This window comes from Scyliorhinus canicula, chromosome 8 (assembly GCF_902713615.1).
Source record: "Scyliorhinus canicula chromosome 8, sScyCan1.1, whole genome shotgun sequence".
Classification (NCBI taxonomy): domain Eukaryota; kingdom Metazoa; phylum Chordata; class Chondrichthyes; order Carcharhiniformes; family Scyliorhinidae; genus Scyliorhinus; species Scyliorhinus canicula.
Genome location: NC_052153.1, coordinates 69737480 through 69759675, shown reverse-complemented (window position 1 = coordinate 69759675; position 22196 = coordinate 69737480). Strand labels below are relative to the sequence as shown.

The 22196-nt window shown below is 44.0% G+C and overlaps 1 protein-coding gene across 1 annotated transcript in view; it reads right to left on the bottom strand.

Annotated features, from left to right (window-relative positions):
* Nucleotides 1-22196, bottom strand: part of LOC119970309 (A disintegrin and metalloproteinase with thrombospondin motifs 19-like) — a 650870-nt gene that overhangs the window by 234671 nt on the left and 394003 nt on the right. Inside the window, exon 14 of the mRNA XM_038804712.1 lies at nt 14003-14130. Coding sequence (XP_038660640.1) covers nt 14003-14130 — 128 coding nt within the window. The remainder of the gene's footprint in view (nt 1-14002; nt 14131-22196) is intronic.

Here is a 22196-nt window from a genome sequence, read left to right as displayed (position 1 = left end):
ATAAATGCCCTGGTATTGTGAGGAACTCCTGCCCGGTGGCGGGAACCTCCTCTGTTGCTGTGGCACCCTGACGTGCTGGTGTCTCTGGCAGAGGGGCAGATGAGCTGCTGTACTCATCAGAGGCACATGGTGAATCCCCCAGATTCAGACAGCTGCCGCTCCTCCACCAATGTGAGGTCCAGTCAGCCTCCTGCTTACCTGAGATGAGTGAGGACCTAGTAGGTACAATAGGTGCTTTGCCCATTTCTTGCACTGACGGTTTCCATCTTTAGTCATTCTTACTTCAAGTCTGAACACTTAGCTAGAATTGCCTGATTGTGCTACTGGGTCTGGCTCTCCACGAGTGTCATCAATATTTCAATAGAGGAAGCCACAGGTTCAGAATAGAAGGTGATTGCAGCACTCATGCCCTGGATGGACCTCTTTGCTGTCCTTGCCAAGAACTGCATACTCTCTGGAATCTCCACTGGATCTTCACACACCTTCCTTTGGACACACAGCACCTACCACGTCACAAAGAACTCCAGAGGCTCATCATATGCCTTGGCCTTAGCACCTTCCCGATCTCCCACCCTCCTTCAGAGTCAGAGGCCTGGATTGTCACAGCCCCTGATCAGTGGTCCAGTGAGTAATTAGTCCACAAACTACCAGTAGGTGCCACTGTGTTGTCCAGTGTGTGCAAACCCACCGAGGAACCTGTATCTGAGCTGGTGGGAGGTGCGAACAAGGATGGGACAGTGCACCGTCTGCCGTTTCCTCCTCCTCCTCAGAGCTTAATGACTGACTCTTGAGCTTGATATCTGCTCAGGTTGTCGAGTGACCTGCTGAAGGAATAACTCAAAAATGAGGAGGAATACTGAGTAAAAGAAAATGCCTCACGGACACAAACATCAATACATGACTCATGGTGCAGCCATAGTGAGCTCCACTCACTGCACCACACAATCCCATTGTACGTCCCAGCCATACTCACTCACCTCACCCCCCCCCCCTCCCCCCCTTGCTGAGACACAAAACTTATCTGCCCCAGATCTAACTCCAGTCTCTCCTTTACCAATCGATCTTGCCCCCTGCTGACAGGTCAGATCCACATTTGGTACTCTGCTATAGGTAACTGAATTTTTGTGGACATTGTGGGTTCTCTTATCCTCTGAGGACAATGGGAGATTGATGAGTTCAATACCCGAGTGGATCAGCTCCTCAGGTACGTGCCCATCATCTCTGGTTCTCTGTACTATATGTCATGGTACTGTTCTCCTTGTAGGTAACCTTCCAAGCCATCACAGCCCAAATTCCAAGAGCTTTACAGGGTGTTGAGTGTGGGGGCCATTCTTCCACATCCCGGACAAACTTTTCCTATGCCTGCTGCATGCGTACCCTCCCATAGTTGTACGAGCACATTCACAGTTAGCTTCCTCATTCATCCTTGCAGAACGTAGAAGGTCATCCACTCTTTTCCTGCATTGCTGCCAGATACTACGCATGGCCCCATGGCTACAGACCACCTCTGTCATCTCCATCCAGGCTTTCTTTGTCAGGTGGGGAGCTGTCCTCCTTCCACTCCACAGGAAAAAAACTCCTGCTGTTTACTGACAGGCTGGAGGTGGGTAGTCAAGAAGTCCTCATTAAACCGTAGGCCTGTCCATGTATGCTCCTCTGCTACATCTGATGGACGGAGGCTGTGTTTCACTCTCTTTTAAGTCCTTCCAGCGTTCAAGCTCCTGTCCTCAGGCTCCTGTGGATCAGTGTAATTCAGAAGCAATGGGAGCGACAAGATCGCGGCAGCCTCCAGCTGGCCTTCACTGTTTTACTCGCTTGCCTCTGGCCTCCTGTTCAAGGTGAAGCAGGCTGTCACTGTTGACGTCCCTTCAAACGTTCCGCTGACAGCGTCTTCCGCACTTGAGTCCACCCCCCGTCAATGACTCCAATTCTGCTCTAGGCCTCTCTGTTATTGCGATTCCCGCTTGATGTCTTTTAATTGGCCAGCCACCATGTGATTACAGTGGGAAGGTGGGAGAGGACCTAAGACCTGCATCCATCATTTGTATGACCCACTCTTCCCATGTTAAATTCTGTTCGATGTATCTGCATAGCATGGAAATATCCTTTAAATTATTACAGTTACTTTAACTTACAATCATCATATATTCTGAAATTTCAACTGTAAATATTGAGCTAAAGTTTGGACTTCATAATGTATCAGGTATATACCTGAATAGGGCTGGAGATTCTATTACAGTACTCAAAAAATTATAATGTTGTTACCTTTAAAATCCTTCCTTATCACTTTGTTCAAACATGCTATATATGACAGGTTTGAGCAATGAACAAAATGCCCTTTTATGAATCACTGTTGTTCTATGTACTCCATTTACACGTGTTCATTTATTTTTGGCAAACACATATACTTATCTCAAATTATCTTTACTGTACTAATCGGAATAACAGTAATACTATCTGCTCAATTTTAATCCTAATTTTCTCCATCCCACTGAACATTTTTTCAGTTCTGCCAGTATCTGTACGACAATCTGTTAACAGTTTCAAATACTGTGAAATGTTTATTGTTTTGTGGCTTTTCAAGTTGTACTCTAGCATGTATCATTTTACACAAAAAAACTTTTCTAAACCAAATCAAGGGGGAAATTCAGATTCAACATAAACATTCTAAAATTTGTTGTCTAAACCACTTAAAAATCGAAAGGGACTTTATTCTTAAGTTTAAATTCTTAAATACAACTGTCTGATTACTGAGAACTTTTAAAAACAAAGTAAAGAGTAAAAGGCACTCAAAAGCAAAGAGCAACTGAAAGCTTGGTGTGAGCCTTGATGGAATGTAGGAAAAGTTATGTGCAAGTCCACCCCAGAAGACATATTAGCTGGGGTATTGTTTGCAGAAAGGCAATAGCAGAGGCCTAGCATCTGCTTGTCAGTCTGCCCTATAGCGATGGGCTATAAAGTTTCAGCGTCTCTACCCACCAAAATAATCTATCATACAGGACAACATTTGTTCTACAGTCAGGGCAGGAAATGGGATAAATAAAAACCGTATTTAGCAAAATATTTTAGGAAGTTACAGTGGTACAGGACTGATTTCTTGTCTGCAGGCTACACTTCATTCCAAACCTGTTTCTTATCCTGCTACAAATATTATCAAATGCAGCAAAGAGGTTGAAGAGTGAAAGAAAACTATTTGTAAGACTGGAGAGTTTGCTTTAAGTGCTAAAAAGCACAGAATCTTAATTTGTAAGTAAGAACATGCTGATTTTTAGGAACAGGAGGAGACCAAGATGCCAACAAGCTTATGGCCGCGATTCTCCGCAACCACGATGGGTGGGAGAATAGCGGGAGGTCCGCTCCCGCACCTCCCGCTATTCTCCCGCCCCCCCCCAAAATGGCGTGTCCGGTTTTCCGACACGCCGCTCGGAGAAACACGGGCCGCCATTTTTCACGGCAGCCTGCGATTCTCTGACCCGGATGGGCCGAGCGGCCTGCCGTTCCCGACCTGTTCACGACAGCGGTAACCACACCTGGTCGCTGCCGTCGTGAACATGCGCGCCAGGTAAGTGTGGGGCCTAGGGGGGGCGGATCAGGGATCAAGCACCACGACCGTGCTCGTGAGGGGACTGGCCCGTGATCGGTGCCCACCGATCGTCGGTCCGGCGTCTCAAGGGAACGCACTCTTTCCCCTCCGCCGCCCCGCAAGATCAAGCCGCCACGTCTTGCGGGGCGGCTGAGGGGAAAGATGGCAGCCGCGCATGCGCGGGTTTGAGCTGTCCAACCCGCGCATGCGCGGCACACGTCATTAGGCGCCGCCGCGGCATCATTCTTGGTGCGCCGGGCCTTGAAGCCAGGGACAAGGCCCCGCCGCCGAGTTTCCCGGTATGGCCCGCCTATCCCCCCGGGTAGGGGAGAATAGAGGGCCGGGAGAGGCTTCCGACGCCGTCGTGAACTTCTCCAGGTTTCACGTCGGCGTCGGGCCTTGCGGAGAATTCTGCCCTATATCTATATAACAGACCTAAGCACAAAATCACCCCTCTAATTCAGGGTTTTTCAAAGTACAGATTGGGACCCAAGGGTGAGTTGTGGGCGGGTGTAAGCAGAGTAGCGGAGCGATCGTTCATCGCCTTCCACAGTGGTCCCGATCACGGGAGAAGTATCCAACAGCCACCACCAGGATTTTTATTGAGAATGAAGTCCACTGTTGCCTTTTAAATGAAAAGGAAATTAGGTTGTGTGCAGTTTTTCAGCCATAAGTGTCAGCAGTGAGCAGGTCACGCACCCTGCACAGACACTTGATGGCAAGCGACTGTATGTATGCGCTTTTGGCACCAAATCATAGAGGAGTGCTTTTTCCATTTTCTAGCTGCTGCAAGTGAGGCAAGAGGACTGTGAAGCTGAATAATTTTCTTACAGGAAAGAGACGGGCAGTGAAGGCAGCACGGTAGCACAGTGGTTAGCACTATTGCTTCACAGCGCCAGTGACCCAGGTTCGATTCCCGGCTTGAGTCACTGCCTGTGAGGATTCTGCACGTTCTCCCCATGTCTGTGTGGGTTTCCTCCGGGTGCTCTGGTTTCCTCCTACAAGTCCCCAAAGATGTGCTTGTTAGGTGAATTAGACATTCTGAATTCGCCCTCAATGTACTTGAACAGGCGCCGGAGTGTGGCAACTAGTGGATTTTCACAGTAACTTCATTGCAGTGCTAATGTAAGTCTACTTGTAACATAATAAAGATTATTATTATTAATATTGGAGACACAAATAAGCAGAATATACTGGCCAGAATCTCACGTCTGAATCTGTTGGAGAGAACTGCGCAGGGGAGTTGGTTAGGACAGAGCAGTGCTGGTGGGCGGACTGGATTGGTGGCACAGCGGTTAGCACTGCTTCCGCGCAGCGCCAGGGACCTGGGTTCAATTCCGGCCATGGGTCACTGTCTGTGTGGAGTTTGTACTTAAGATGATTTCTTGAGGTATGGTTTTGTTCATTGTGCCAGTGTGAATAAGGATGCAAAACCCATGTATGTTACATGCAAGAAAGTACAGGCAAATGAAAGAAGCTTCAGATTTCGAAAGAGAAGTGGTGGGTGAAAAATCCCTTTTGAAGTTGAGACCCCAAAGTCAGTTATTAACTGATAGTTGACTCCAAGTGAAAAGACAACACTGCTGTACATGACCTGTGACAGACTATTAAAAACAGACCAAAAGTCCATGAGACTATCAGAATTCTGGGGTAGCATCTCCCAGAGTATCCAGTGCTGAGTAAAACAAGCATTTTCATAAAATTTACAGTGCAGAAGGAGGCCATTCGGCCCATCGTGTCTGCACTGGCTCTTGGAAAGAGCACCCTACACAAGCCCACACCTTCACCCTATCCCCATAACCCAGTAACCCCACTCAACACTAAGGGAAATTTTGGACACTAAGAGCAATTTAGCATGGCCAATCCACCTAGCCTGTACACCTTTGGACTGTGGGAGGAAACCGGAGCACCCGGAGGAAACCCACGCACACACGGGGAGAACGTGCAGACTCCGCACAGACAGTGACCCAAGCCGGGAATCGAACTTGGGACCCTGGAGCGGTGAAGCAATTGTGCTAACCACTATGCTACCATGTTGCTATTGTCCTTCACAATGACCTACGTATGTGTGAGGTTGGATTTTCATTCTCACAAAGATGAAGATGGCACAAAGGAACTGACTGAAGCCTGCACCTGGGATGCGCATTGCCCTCTCCTCCTCTGAACCTGATTTGAGTAAGATCATGAAGGCCAAGCAGACTCCCCTTTCGCAATAAAGGTAAGCAAACGTGGCGTGAGTTGTGAAGGTCAGCTGGTTAGCAAAAGTTGGGGAAAAAATTGAAAAACACTGCTCTAATAGGCCCTTGATTCTTAGATGATCCTTGTGTACTTTGTAAATAGTGATGTGTACGGAGATAATCTAATCCTATCTAACTTCTTTGGTTTGTTTTTAGTTTAGAAATGGAACAGATTTCAGAATGAATTTTTAACTTGACTAATTTGCATTTCTTTCATTTTATTCTGAATCTGGAAAATTCCTCGAATTAGAGCTGGAATGTAGATTTGGCAGTTTACGAAGTAAAATAGGGAAAAAGGAGTACCAAGGTGAGAACAACCTATTGCAAATGCAGCCATTCGTAAAGAGTCAGGGGTTTATTTTACTTCTTGTTCAGTCACTATTCTCTGTCTTTAGGAATTCTGCCCCTAACCATTGTTATGTTTTCACCTCTCTCCTCATCTACAAAAGCAACATGAAATCAATTGTTTGATCGTACTGCAGGTCTTTCTGCCTTTTTCTCTTAGCATTCACCTCACCTCATTGTTATGTACTCTGAGACATAATCATTTACATGAGCTTAATAGAAATGTAAATTGTAACTGCGTGAAGCATACTAAGCCTTGAAGACTGTACTGGAAAAATAGTTTGCCTGAGAAACGTTATAGATGACACTCAATTATTGGTTCTGACTTTTATGGAATCTCTTGTTTCTTTATCTGAAAGACTTTGATCCATTTCACTCTGCGAATCAAAGTTTCTAATGCAGACCATAAATTTTAAATTATAGCCTCAATATATCTGCTCAGCTAATATGAGCATATAAAGATTTAGTTTATCAATGAGCTGCTAGGCAAGTTGTCAAGTGTCAGTGGAGAACCTCCAGGAGTGGGTGAATGAGTGAACACAGCATGTCACCTCACAGCACTTACACATTTTCTGCAGCAATGCAGAACAATTCATAGCTTTCATCTATCTCCCCTTAAGCTAAAGATACTGCATGGACCTGGTATGTCTCTTTTGTGGGGACGATGAATTAAATTCAATTTGAATTTGAATTGCTTTTTGGAGCAAGCAAGGAGACGGATTAAGGGCTTGCCATGTCCACTCTTTGCATGGTCCTTGCAACTCTGAGAAAGGGATAAAAAATGTTAAAAAATAGACATCAATCTGGAGTCAAAAGCAGATGGGAGGAAGGGGACTGGACAAAACAAATGCAACATCATTTTAAATCTCGATAAAAAAAATGCTGCACATTACATTCCAGTCATGTAAAGTGCTCTCCCTCGAGCTTTATGATTATCTTTAAATGAACTATGTTGTGAGTTGGGACCCTGCAGAATTTCAGAATCTAGCAATTTGAGAGAAGGGAGTAACACAGATATATAAGGGAACTTTAATTCTTTACAGCTCCTCATATAGAGCTTTGGCCTTGTGCACTGAGATCATGTATCACACATTTGAGTCCACCAATACAGTCCTGCCACATCCAGTGATGAATAGTTGCAGGCAATTAAATAACTAACAGCAGGAGGAAGCTCTGTGAACATTGCGATCCCCAATGATGGAGGAATCCAGCACATGAGTGCACAAAATAAGGCTGATGTCCTTGCATCGATCTTCAACCAGTACTATTGGCCTCCTTCTAACGTTGCCACCATCACAGAAGGCAGACTTCAACAAATAAGGGGGTGGCGTGGTAGCGCAGTGGTTAGCACTGTCACTTCACAGCACCAGGGTCCCAGGTTCGATTCCGGGCTTGGGTCACTGTATGTGTGGAGTCGGCATGCTCTCCCTGTGTCTGTGTGGGTTTCTTCAGAGTGCTCCGGTTTCCTCACACAAGTCCCGAAAAACGTGCTGTTATGTAATTTGGACATTGTGAATTCTCCCTCTGTGTACCCGAACAGGACCCGGAATGTGGCAACTAGGGGACTTTTCACAGTAACTTCATTACAGTGTTAATGTAAGCCTACTTGTGACAATAAAGAATGCAGAACATTCTCAATATATCAAAGACTATGGGCCATGTCAACAACCTGGCTGTAATGCTGAAGACTTGTGCTCCAGAATTAGTTATGCCTTTAGCCAAACCATTACAGTACTGCTACAACTCTGGCGTCTACCCAACAAACTGCAAAGTTACTCAGGTATGACTCATCCATAAAAAGCAATACAAATTTGGATGCAGTAAAATAACCGCCCCATCAGTTTACTTTGCATCGGCAGTGATGACAGATGTCATTAATAGTGCTATCAAGCGGCACATACTCGTCAATAACCCACTCACTGATGCTCAGTTTGGGTTCCGCCAGGACAACTTGGCTTCAAACTTCACCAAAGACTTGGTACAAACAGAGCAAGAGCTGAATTAGAACATTATCATCATGCCAACATTTCCCTAAAGTTTTACTTTAACTTTTGAATTCAAATCAATGTGAACTAAACATGAATTAATTGGCAAATCATGGTTGGTATAAATAATAAATTGCACCCAAAATCACATATGCAACAAATACTATCTCGCAGCATTAGTAGGCAGTCCACCCTGCCTGTATGGTCTCAGTTTCAGTCACACAGTTCTTCTATGCAAAATTCCATCACCTTTCCTTTAAGAACTGCACCGATTCTCTACAGGAAATGGCTTCCACCCAAACAGGGTTCCATCTATGCAATCTTCCCTATGCGGCACACTTCTGGAACCTTCTCAACTCTCAGCTGCCATCAGTCATGGTCGTGTTAGTGTGTGTGACACCAGAAACCTCCCTCCAGCTCTCCCTTTTCGTTTTTAAATATGCCACACAGGCTCTGTATTTCTAACTTACTTATTGTTGGTGCTACTTCCAGATCACGAGTCGCCAGCTCAGCTGGACTAGTATTTATTATCCAAAATTACAACTGATCTCTTTGCAAGTGATCCAAAATTTTAAAGTCCCTCTCAAACATTAAAAAAAAACAATTACAGATTCCAAAATTTTAAGTAATTACAAATTTTCCTTACTGTTATAAGGTCAAACATCATCATAGATGTTCAGTTCCATTCACAATTCCTCAGATAATGAAGTAGACGGTGCCTGTCATAATATACACCAGTATGTCATGGTGCAGACACACACTGATGGACACACACAGGGACCAATCAACATGTACAAACACCGCAGCCAATCACCAGCTAGAATACACACACTATAAAGGCAGAGGGCACCACGGTTCCCGCTCATTCTGGGTGCTGCCTCTGAGTGTAACAAGAACTCATCCAGCCCAGCACAGACTCACAATACGTGCTGAGAGAATCAACTGGTTCGGACAAGGCTTAGGTCTCTAGTTTAAGTTGGCATCATTTAGACCCACAGTCATCATGTGTTAGTTAGTTAGAAGTAGTTAATAAAATTGAGTTGAACCTTCATCAGTGTTGGAAGTGTCTGTTCATCTCTCAAGTCTACACTAGCCAACACTTCAGTGCCTGCATACAACAAGATATGGATAATACTCAGGCTCGACTGATAAGTGGCAAGTAGCATTTGGGCAACACAAATGTCAGTTAATGACCACCTCCAACAACAGAGAGACTAACCACCTCGACTTGCCATTCAGTCGCATTAGAGTCACTTAAACATCCCAGCAGCAAAGTCCTGAGGATTATCATCATCCAAACTTAACTATACAAGTTATACAAATATTATACCAACAAGAGCCATCTAGAAGGCACTAGTAAGGACTGTGATGGAATACTCGCCACTTGCCTGGAGGAGTGCAGCTCCAACAACACTCAACAACATACAAGGTAAATCAGCCAGCTTGATTGGCGGCACCATCCATCATTTTAAATATTCATCCCCTTCAAGACTGGCATATCATGGCAGCAGTGCGGATCATTTATAATCTTTATTGTCACAAGTAGGCCTACATTAACACAGCAATGAAGTTACTGTGAAAAGCCCCTAGTCGCCACATTCCGGCGCCTGTTCATGTGCACAGAGGGAGAATTCAGAATGTCCAAATTACCTAACAGCCCGTCTTTCAGGACTTGTGGGAGGAAACCGGAGCACCCGGAGTAAACCCATACAGACACAGGGAGAACGTGCATACTCCGCAGACAGTGACCCAAGCCGGGAATTGAACTGGGACACTGGCGCTGTAAAGCATCAGTGCTAACCATTGAGCTACCGTGCCGCCCTATGACTACAAGATGCACTACAGTAACCCGCTGAGGCTCCTTCACCAGCAAGCAATTCCCAAACCCACAATCTCTACTGCTGAGAAGACTAGGACAGCAGACACACCATCACTTGCAAGTTCCCCTCTGATTAATGTCACACACCACCATGGCTTGCAAATATGCATTGATCTTTCAACATTGCTGTTCAGTTTCTAGAACTCCCTCCCAAGCAGCATTGTTGGAGTAATTTCAGTACAGGGACTGCAGTGACTCAATAGGTTGGTTCATTACACCTCAAAGGCAATTAGGGATAAGCAATAAATATTGGCCTTGCCAGTGAAGCCCATATCTCATGAATGAATAAAAGAAAAAAAGATCAACTTTTCTGTCCACTAAAATGAATGTATAAAAACGCACGAGGGGGTGCATTAGATTTCCTGATAAGAATCCTTGGTGTGTGAATATTGAAGACAAAAACTTACCTTACAAATCTTTTTGACTGTAGCACAGTAGGTAAAAGAGTTAACCTGCCGATATTCCAGCATGGGAGCCAGATGATACAAACTCATTAGTTTGAAAGCAGCTTTTGCAGATTTACCCAGGGTCTGTTCAAGGTAATTGCTTAGCAATCATCCCTGGTGAGTTAGTGGGTTAATAATTTTGTAATATTAGCGTGAGTTAAATAGCTCAGTCACCTCAAGGTGAACATAAGGATCTCATAAAAGATGGAACTGATAGTTGGTATAAATGTTATAAGTACAATTCATACACTTGCTTTGACACATGTTTAAGCTACTGTGTAATTTATGGGAAAGTATATTTACAACAATTATTACAACATTTTGCTTTTACATGCAAACTTTCCAATAAGGTCAGCTACTTAAACAAAATTCTGTTTAGGACTCGTGGACGTATACCTTCTCACAAGTGTAGTTTACTGAGGAGATTAGATCATCTTGAAAAAGCATTTGCCTTGGATGGGCCAATTTTGGAGATATCCAACATGTGGCTGTTAGAGCAATCTGCTGTAAAATTCCTAATAAATTTGTTTGGAAAATGTTTTGAAACACCATTATTACTGAAATTGCAGTAAATACTATGGTTGTCATTTTGTTGAACGTGGCTGAATTGGCCTTACTCTTAAAGCTGTTGGTTTCTATCACACAAGAAGATACACATGTGAACTTGTTTTTAAAAAGCTGTTTATTTTAAACATTTGAAAATCCAAAATACAAAAGAGTTTCAACCTGATTGAAATCCAACTGTTATCTGTGATTTATTATCCTTGTTAAAAAGAACCTTGTTTGTTCAATCAGTAAGTGTGCTGTAGCCACTTTTCTCTCAACTTTGTATCTTCTGGTTTGATTTTAGATACCGGAGGTTGAGGTGAAAGAAAAGCTAATCGACTTGATTTATACGTGATTTAAAATCCCAGATTGGCAAATATGTTTGGGTGTTTCCCAGTTAAAGTTGAACTGGCTTGACACATATAATGGGTGATTTCCCAGCGAATATTTTACTCACTGGAAACATACCTGAACATCAAAAAGTCATGTGTGTGTGCTACATGTGATTTGTGGCTGTTTAACCCAGTGATCTGAAAACCATGTGCAGTATGGCTCTCTATTTCAGATTTGCAATCTGATTGAGTTCCCTGCTGGAATCATTAAGTTGGAAAAGTATCATGACCTTGTACCAGATTGAGATTTTCTTTTTGATACAATACTTTCATAAATTGGTATTGTTTATCTTACATACTTTTACAAGCCTTTTCATAATTAAGTTAAGCTTTCGTACATTTTTGTGATGCGTGCAGATGGTACATTGGTATGTTGATGGTACTGAGCTTGTTGATATTGTTGTACGTACTTCGTTAGCACTAGACAATGAGGGAGATGGGCAATTTGGGATACAGCCTTTGTTGATCTGCAGAAGTAGTGTAGGAGTGATGATGTAATCGTGAGGTTTCAATCAGGGAGCATGCTCTCTCTTCTTGTGGAAGCCAACAGCCCGGCTGAGTACGTTCAAGAGGTGGAATGATTTTCTCCTGCCCCTATGTTTGTAATCCTATCCTGGGTGAATGCTGGGCTCATGATGCAAAGAAGGAGAATGTACTGATACTGGGAAAACAGCCTGGTATTTCCCCAACTTAAGTGGGAGGTTAATATTTCATCCTTTCCAACACGGCTGTAGCCTACTTGTTGACACCAGTGAGATTTGTGCTTGCCTTCACATCACAGACCTGAGCATCCAACGGGAAGGCCCAGCAGCAATGAGACTGGGACCGGATTTTCACAACCAATGTGGGTACTGAATTTGGGAAATTTCCTGACTTGGCAAACCTGCCTTGGTTTAACGTGCTCGGTTATGCCAATCTTCACTCCCGGAAGGCAGGGAGTGGTCGAGTTGGGCCAACCAACCCACAAGTATATCGTAGGCGGCAAGTGGGTGAGTGCTGAGGAAGGCTGGTTATAAGTCCCAACTTGGTTGTCTGTGACTTCATCCCTATTGTATTAATGGTGGTCTGGGCCCAGAGCCCTCACCCTTTCTACCCCTTCACCCACACCCACTTCCCAGCCACATCTCCGTGCCTTATAAACAACAGCTTTCATGTTGATTCCATAGCACCATCTCCCCTCCATGGCCCCCATTCGCATTACTCACTATACACAGAACAAAGGTGCCATGTAATAGCAATGGCAAGTTTTGAACTGACTCTTCAGGAATGTTCTTTGAAGAAACTGCAGTTCCTACAATCCTATAAAAGTGTCAAACTGGCAGGGCAATTAGAGTCAGTAACAGAAAGTTCTCACCGCTTCACACCTCTTAACCTTGCCCAAATAAGCATTCAGATATTCATGAAAGAGATTGCAGAAAAAAATTATTAGAACCACATACAGATATCAATCAAGCAAAGTAAACACTCAACTCAGTTGCGAAAACGCCTGCTGGGCATGCTACCTGTGTTCGCTATCCATACCCTTATCCTACATTAGCAAAAATAAACAGTGACAAGATGGGGGGCAGGAGTCCCAGAACCAGGTCTAGCCAGTGCAAGAAAATCCGGGCCTTGACCTTCTAGTCTTTGAAGTTGTTTATGATTCCTGTTACTTCTAGTTCAGAATGGATAACTATAGGATTTTGATTAAAATAGACATGAGCAACTAGAAAACCATCCACTGGAATTTCAAAATGCCCAAGTCTAATTCTCTATTTCAATGACATTCATTAAAAAGTAGGTTCTCAAATAGTCTTGTAAAACTCCATTGTATTTGAAAGCATCAAAGCCGAAGATAAAGGAGAAAAATAAAAAGGTAGCTCTCTGATTGTTTTGGAACTTTTTAAAGAGAGTGGTCAGCAAAGGCACAATGGATGCTCCATGAATAAAACGTTACTTTTTCTTTTGATTTCATTTTTACATTTGAAATTGCGCCAACTATGGGCAGCACGGTAGCGTAAGTGGATAGCACTGTGGCTTCACAGCTCCAGGGTCCCCGGTTCGATTCCCCGCTGGGTGACTGTCTGTGCGGAGGCTGTACGTTCTCCTCGTGTCTGCATGGGTTTCCTCCGGGTGCTCTGGTTTCCTCCCACAGTCCAAAGACGTGCACGTTAGGTGGATTGGCCATGATAAATTGCCCTTAGTGACCAAAAATGGTTAGGAGGGGTTATTGGGTTACGGGGATAAGGTGAAAGTGAGGGCTTAAGTGGGTCGGTGCAGACTCGAAGGGCAGAATGGTCTCCTTCTGCACTATATGTTCTATGTTCATTCAGCTCATGTTTTACTGGGTACTCTCTCACCATAAAGTCAGCCTTTATTGGGATTGGGCTTTTATGCTATCTTGTGACTCAGAAGAATGTGTGTTTGTTTGCCGCAGGATTAAACAACTGCCGCTTTTATTTCTCTTCATTGATAACATATTAAAAAGAAAAATAGTAGCTCTCTCATTTCACATGAGTGTGTTCAATGATTACATGGAGGTTTTGCAGAAGAGTAACAATTGACTATTTGTACCATATAATGTAACTTTGTTGAAAGAGTTTTACATACCTGGCATGTGCCATTAGCACAGATGTCTGCTTCATGTGGACCACATGGCGTTCCATCAAGCACTTTATCTGAGATCAGCATAGGTTGATCTTTCCCCAGAGGAGAACAAAATAGTGCACAGGGCTTTTCTGAACAGGAAATCAAACAATATGAAACACATCATACATTAGTTTGTATCTTAAAATAAAATCTTATATGTAGAAACATTTCTTGACCATTTAATTTGAGAATTGTGCTGGTTTCAACTGAATTCCCAATATGCCCTATATCCTTTACCTATAAATGCACTTTAATTCTTAAAAAAATTAAAAGTGGACACAATTGAAAAGCAAATAACTAAAGTTAATTTAAAAAAACATTAAATTGGATGCTAATTTTTCCCCAATATAGATATCAGGACATTTTTAATATAGTACAGTCATAGAAGTATTCCCCCAAAAATGAAAACCAATTTCAAACAGAGACATCCAATTTAAACAATATCTATTTCAAATAAATGGGTTATCACTTTTATTAAAATAGTGGCAAAATAAATCCCACAAATATGACAGGTGGAGAAGGTAGTCAAGAAGGCATACAGCATGCTTGCCTTCATTGGCCAGGGCACTGAGTGTAAAAATTGGCAAGTAATGCTGCAGCTGTATAGAACCTTAGTTAGGCCACACTTGGAGTATAGTGTTCAATTCTGGTCACCACACGACCAGAAGGATGTGGAGGCTTTAAAGAGGGTGCAGAAGAGGTTTACCAGGACGTTGCCTCGTATGGAGGGCATTAGCTATGAGGAGAGGTTGAATAAGCTCGGTTTGTTCTAACTGGAACGACAAATGTTGAGGGGCGACCTGATAGAGGTCTACAAAATTTTGAGGGGCATAGACAGGGTGGATAGTCAGAGACTTTTTCCCAAGGTAGAGGGGTCAATTACTAGGGGGCATAGGTTTAAGGTGCGAGAGGCAAGGTTTAGAGGAGATGTACGAGGCACATTTTTTTACACAGAGGGTAATGGGTGCCTGGAACTCGCTACCGGAGGAGATGGTGGAAGCAGGGACGATAGTGACGTTTAAGGGGCATCTTGACAAATACATGAATAGGATGGGAATAGAGGGATACGGACCCCGTAAGTGTAGAAGATTTTAGTTCAGACGGGCAGCATGGTCGGCACAAGCTTGAGGGCCGAAGTGCCTGTTCCTGTGCTGTACTTTTCTTTGTTCTTTGTAATATGTTAATGAGTATCATATCAATATTGTACAGCAATTTCTTCAGCGAAAGCGCTAACAACGTGAATCATCTGGTGTTCACATGACCCAGTTTAAATATGCACAAACATGTAATAATAATCCAGAGACGAAAATGGAACCAAATTTTCAAAACGGGTTTCGGAATCCGATACCTGGATGAATTCTGGCTCCTGATCCCATATTCATGCTGCACAGGTTTCACAATAATAATAATAGTAATCTTTATTAGTGTCACAAGTAGGCTTACATTAACACTGCAATGAAGTTACTGTGAAGCTGCCACATTCCGGCACCTGTTCGGGTACACTGAGGGAGAATTCAAAATGTCTTTCGGGATTTGTGGGAGGAAACCGGAGCACCCAGAGGAAACCCACGCAGACATGGGAGAAGGTGCAGACTCCGCACAGACAATGGCCCAAGTAGGAAATGAACCTGGGACCCTGGCACTTTGAAGCAACAGTGCTAACCACCGTGCTACCATGCCACCCCAATGCTATTTTCAGATCAATTTGAAAATTCTCGTTGTGAGCTGACAGACCCTATAATGAGCTTCTTTATGAGCTTAAGGGGCACTCATTTGTCGTGATCGCATTTGCTGCTCCCCCCCCCCATTAAAATTTTAACCATCCAAGAGGCATCCTGAGACTGTGCGTGGGATTCTCTGGTCTCCCAGCCGCATGTTTCTCAGCGGCCGGAAGAGGCGCGCTGTTCACTGCTGGCAGGATTCTCTCTGCCCGTTGCTCTCAATGAGAATTCCCATTGTAGTCATTCCATGCTGCCATGAAACCTGCGGGGCGGGGTGCACTGCTGGCAGGACCAGAGAATCTCATTGCCAGTGAACAGCAGGAGAATTATGGCTTATGACTGGAATCCTGTGCTCTCACGGGTGGACAGCTTGTTGGCAGGAAGGGCATTAATGTAGGCCAAGTGGTGGCATACCACAACTCTGCTGCCTTCCTGCCTCTGTCAGAATTAGGTTCTGAGTAGTAAGTGTCAACTTTTCTGGCTCTAGTGTCAACGGAGGCCCTTAAATGGTCAATTAATGACCACTTAACTGCTGCTGCGGGCATTAACCCAGCTGCCATGCGACAAGCATGGAAGCTAAAATTGTGATTGAGGGATTCGGCTGAGGGAAGGGGCATCCCCGCTGAGAACCACAACCCTGTCCTTGCTACTGACCCCCCACTATCCCCCTGCATCCCTCTCCTCATGATCCTGCAAACCTCCCACTTCTCCACATTACTTACTTGTGACCTGGGTCACTCTGTGACTCAATGCCTCCCCAGCTGAGCACAAGAGTTGCAACCTCTCCAGGAGTTGGGGTGTGGGTGGCCTAATGGCATTGTCACGACACTAGTGAACCAGAGACCAGAGAGTAATGCTCTGGGGACCCAGTTTGAAATCTCGCCACTGCAGGAGTGAAATTTGAATTAAATAAAAATCTGGAATTAAAAGATTCATGATGACCATGAAACCATTGTCATAAAAAACAAGTCTCCTAGTCTTAGGGGACGGGGTCAAAAACACAAGACTCAATCTGACTGTGAATGAGGTTATTTTAAAATAAGATTGAAGGAACTGACCAGGGCCTAATTACAACGTTTTTCAGACCTGTTCCATGTATACATTACCAAGAAATGTATCGAAAGGCTGACATCTCAAACATCCAACATTTCCACTGGATAGTATAGACTTCATTAATGTTGGAAATGTTCTTCCTTCACTTTGGAAAGGTGCTGGTATGAGCATATTAACAGTTAATTTAAATCATGCCCTTTTCCAGCACTCATAGCGGGATATAAAAAGCTGGAAAAACTCAGCAGGTCAGTCACCATCTGCGGAGAAAGAAATAGGGGCAGAATTCTCTCATTTTGGGACAAACTCCCATTTTGAAAAGGTGCCCAACATCAATGACCATTATAGAAAAAAAGGGTGGACCTCTTGAATCTTCGGGAGCACTCTGAGGCCGGAAGATGGACTTCCTGAAAAAGAAAGATCTCCAGGAATATTCTGAGGCTGGAAGGAGGACCCCTCGCCAGGACAAGGTCTGCTGTATGTGCATCCCCGATCCACTGCTGTGGTTTTCCAGGGTTGCAAGCAGCCTTCACCCTAAACTCTGGAGACAGCCCTCGCCATTCTTCAGGTGAGTCTTGACATATGTACACCACGTTGTTCCAAATGCGTTTCACACCGGCGTGTTTTGCCGCTGGCAGTACAGACAATCCAGCATGGAGAGTCATGCAGTCATTTCCATTCCATTAGTGGAATGTAAATGAGGATCATGGGCAGCACTTCTGCCTCACAGCGCCGAGGTCCCAGATTCGATCCCAGCTCTGGGCCACCGTCCATGTGGAATTTGCACGTTCTCCCTGTGTTTGTGTGGGTTTCGCCCCCACAACCTAGGGATGTGCAGGGTAGGTGGATTGGCCATGCTAAATTGCCCCTTAAGTGGAAAAAATGAATTGGGTACACTAAAAAAAAATTTAAAAAGTAAATGAGGATCATGCCGATCTCCAGCGGGTCTCCTGATCCGCCATGGCAGACATCAGTGGAAAGTCCAGTTGTAAATTCACACCGGCTGAAAACTGATTGTTTGGCCTCTTTCCATATTCGCCCTACCAAGCCCACCATCAAGGCCCCCAGCTGGGGGAATTCCACTCAGAGTTAATGTTTTGAGGCCAATATCACTCTTCTTTAGATTTGGCCAGTTGGACTCAAAACATTGGGCGGAATTTAACAGGCCAGATCGCTGCAGGCGTAAATCCCGTTGTGGCTGCAAAATCTCACAAGAGAGCCGTAACGGAATTTGTGCCGGTGAGAGCTCAGTTTGAGGTCTTCCCACCACCTGCTGGTGACATGATCAGGTTATGGGCAGGAACGTGATAAGTATAAATACAATAACATCTACTTGCTGGTGTTGATACTGTAATGTCTAGCCCACGCCTTATCTTGCCACCCACTGGCATAATGTCATGCTGGGGCAAATGGCTGCCGGTTTTTAAAAAGCGAAAACTGTCGTGATGACCATGCCGGGGGCGCGCGGTGGTGAGCATAGCCCTCGGGTGGTGAGGGATATGGTTGGGCAGTGCCATGCTGGCACCCTGCAGCGTCAACCTGCCAGTTCTAGGTTGGCAATGTCTGGTTGGCAGTGCTGGGTACAGGTCTTGAGGAGCCCCAATGAGGGGATCCCCCTTATGTGTGTGTGTTGGGGGGGGGGGTGGAAATGGGGGGGTTGTGTATACATTTGGGTGAGGGGTATGGAGACTGGGAAGGGAGTTGGGGTCACATTAGAGCGAGACCAGTTGTCTTGCTCTAATATGCAGATTTGCCAAAAAGTGGATCTCGCAAGGCGTTGCGAGCTGGGTAGACCCCTGGAGCAGGACTTCCCGGCTTTTATCGGCCATGCTGCACTGCGGCGAGCTGGCTTTCAGATGCAGCGCGGCCATTGGATCGCGCTCTTAATCTCCCAAATGGAGAGTATTGTCCACTGAGTGCAAAAAGTGAGAAACATACATTTCTCTAATATTGGCATATATTGCCATGCTTAGCAAAATAGTAGAAAGAAGAGATGCACTTTGCTTACAATATATGGTCCATTTAGGAATTCAACACTTACAAAAACAAAAATAAGAATGCAAAATGAAAGTAATACAAAGTCAATTCACTTTTAGAGCTTGCTTACAAGAAGAAAGAATGCAGAATTATTTTTAAGATCTCCAATTACTTACACTGCTGCAACCAAAATAATCAGGGGAATGAGTAGTTCTGTCAAGCACAAAGTATGCTGTTGTATTTTTCTTGGATTTTCTTAAAGCAAACTAAATCTTCTGTTGCACTAAAGGGTATTGACACTGAAATGAAACATTCTCATATTTGGACCCGTGCTAATTTCAGTGATTTGAAATCAGATAACTACCTTTCCCTTCTGCGATCATAATACTAGCAGTCTTAAAACTTCAGAAATGTAGTAAAATCAACCTTTTGTCCCAGTTTATATTTCTTCATGTATACATACATTTATTGCACCAAAGTATGAACTGAATCTACTTTAAAATTTTCATGTCATTATTCAGTTTTTATGACAGGATTTAAGGAATACTTAGAGACATGAAAGGGTTGTTAGTCTCAAAGGTATTTGAGAAGTTTTCTTGAGGAAACTGCTCGTAATATTGAGGAACAAATTCTCTATTGTGTAGATTTGGCCTTGTTGGGGAAATGGCACAGAAAGAGAGGTGAGGCCGGCATAGATCAGCCATGATCATATTGAATGGCGGGGTGGGGCAGGCTTGGATGGCCTGGCGGCCCACTCCTGCTTCTCAATTATTGTGTGTTCTTGTGTTGCTTACTCTCCAATGGCTGTTCAGCACAAGTAAACGCATTTCAGCCCCAACACAAGACTGGAATGATAGTTTTGATCCCTGTAGGTTAACAGATAGTAATACTGATTAGGAGATGGCATCTGCAATTTAGAAATGCCAGATTTTCAAAGCGAGTAGTAGTTGGACGAAAGATTACTGCATGAGATGATGTGCAATTCATGGAGTTGTCTCTAACCATCTAAACCCAAGTACCAGATGGGAGGCCTGGCAGGTTTCTTGCTAATCTCCAATTAATAAAAGAAACCAGCAGGATGTTGAAATAAAGTAGCATGAGAAAAAAGACTCCAATGAGATTTTTTAATGCAAATATTGCAGCTCAACTACAGATAAAGGAACATTTTTATTATCAGTAATGAAAATAAAGAAATTATTAAGTGCCAGATAAAGGGGCAAGGCAAGATCCGGTGTATTTTTGAGCAATATGTTGTCATGTCTACTTAATGGTGCTGAGTTAAAGGGTATTTTGCCATTAGTGGGGAGACTCCATTAAAGGAAAACATTTAAATTTGTTATGAGGTGAAGTCGTACATTAATCGGGACAGAAACACAGGGTACGCTAAGGGTCTTGGATGGCATATTGCAAATGGGGACCTGAAGTTTTCACATGATTAATGCTCCTGTTGGGGCTGCTGAGCTGCCGGTCCTTCAATTGGCTGACAGCTCCTGGCAATGTGTGGCTGTCATTTAGAGGGACTAATTAGTTGCCTGACTAATTTATTGGCTGGCCTTAATAAAATGCAGCTAAGTGTTCCACAAAGGGCCAAGGTGGGGTTGTCCCAATGTTCCAGCCCATCATCAGGACCCCTGATGTGAAGAGAAAATTTAACTTTGAATGGCTCTTTTTGCAAGGTATACTCTAGCATTCAGGACACTGAATTGCTGTCTGTACAAATGAACATTGTCACTTTGCATTGGGTTTTACATAGACAAATACATACATAGAACATACAGTGCAGAAGGAGGCCATTCGGCCCATCTAGTCTGCACCGACCCACTTAAGTCCTCACTTCCACCCTATCCCCATCACCCAATAACTCCTCCTAACCTTTTTGGACACTCGGCAACTTAGCATGGCCAAGCCACCTAACCTGTATGTCTTTGGACTGTGGGAGGAAACCGGAGCACCCGAAGGAAACCCACACAGACACGGGGAGAACGTGCAGACTCCGCACAGACAGTGACCCAACAGGGAATTGAACCTGGGACCCTGGCGCTGTGAAGCCACAGTGCTAACCACGTGTGCTATTGTGCTGCCCTTTTATTTGTCCTTGGCTGATATTCTAAACTACTGCAATAAGTTGTAGTTTTAAGCCATGCCAATGGTTCCCAGAAAATCGACCTTGTAGCACAGTGGTTAGTACTGTTGCTTCACAGTTCCAGGGTCCCAGGTTCGATTCACGGTTTGGGTCACTGTCTGTGCAGAGTCTGCACATTCTCCCCGTGTCTGAGTTGATTTCCTCTGGCTGCTCCGGTTTCCTCCCACAGTCCAAAGATGTGCAGGTAAGGTCGATTGACCATGCTAAATTCCCCTAGTGCCCAAAAAGGTTAGGTGGCGTTACTGGGTTATGGGTATGGGGCGGAGGTGTGGGCTTAAGAAGGGTGCTCTTTCCAAGGGCCAATGCAGACTCTATGGACCGAATGGCCTCCTTCTGCACTGAAAATTCTATGATTCTTGCAGTTCATCTTATTTTTATTTTTAAAATGGCACAAGGCTGACTATGAATAAAGGATTCCTGTGTTGATCGTAGAGCTCTGCAGTAACTAAGGAGATCTTATTCTGGGACTAGGTACAGGTAAGTTTGAGGGACAGAGTTGGATTTGCCCAATGTGACTGCAGTTCCACATAGGAACAGTCTGCTACACACCATGCCGTCAAGACACCAACTGTGGTATAATTTTTCATCTTCAGCCAATGATTGTTCTTCATATGGAAAAAATTTATTAATTAAATGGCTTTACAGGACAGTGCATCAGTTAGCTTCCAGATACATGATGCTATAACTAATGGCAATATGTGACATTTGGACTACAGCAAAGCTTTATCCTGTAGTGTGGGAGACAAAATTTTTATGGAGGAGGTGTAAATGCGAATGAAAGGCTGGAAAGGTTGATTGAACTGTCAAGTTATTCAAATCCGCAACCGTTAAAAAATTTAAACAAACAGCCTTACTGTATCAATGAGAGTTGAAAAACTCCAGCTGTAAAATTATTTAAAACCACAGCCCTTAAAAAATAAAAAAAGCCTGCTTTGTCAGTGCGAGTTAAAAAAAGATCTGTTCCAGCAATTACAAAAGATGTTTGCTGACATTATCCAAATCATTATAAATGATTGGCTGATTTCCACATCCCAGCCGGGGTTATGGGGGTGGGGGTGGGGAAAGGTGAGGGTTAGAGCTGAAAGTTCACAGTTTGATTGGCAGCTCAAAGAGTTTATGAAAGGTTTATCTATCTTTGATATAGTTTGATGAATACAAGTCTGTTGGTTTTGACAAGAGATTAAGAACCGGGGAGTGAGGGGAGGGAGGGGTTTTAAAGTTTTGAATGGGGTTTCATGAATGAGATTGTTTATTACAGTGAAAA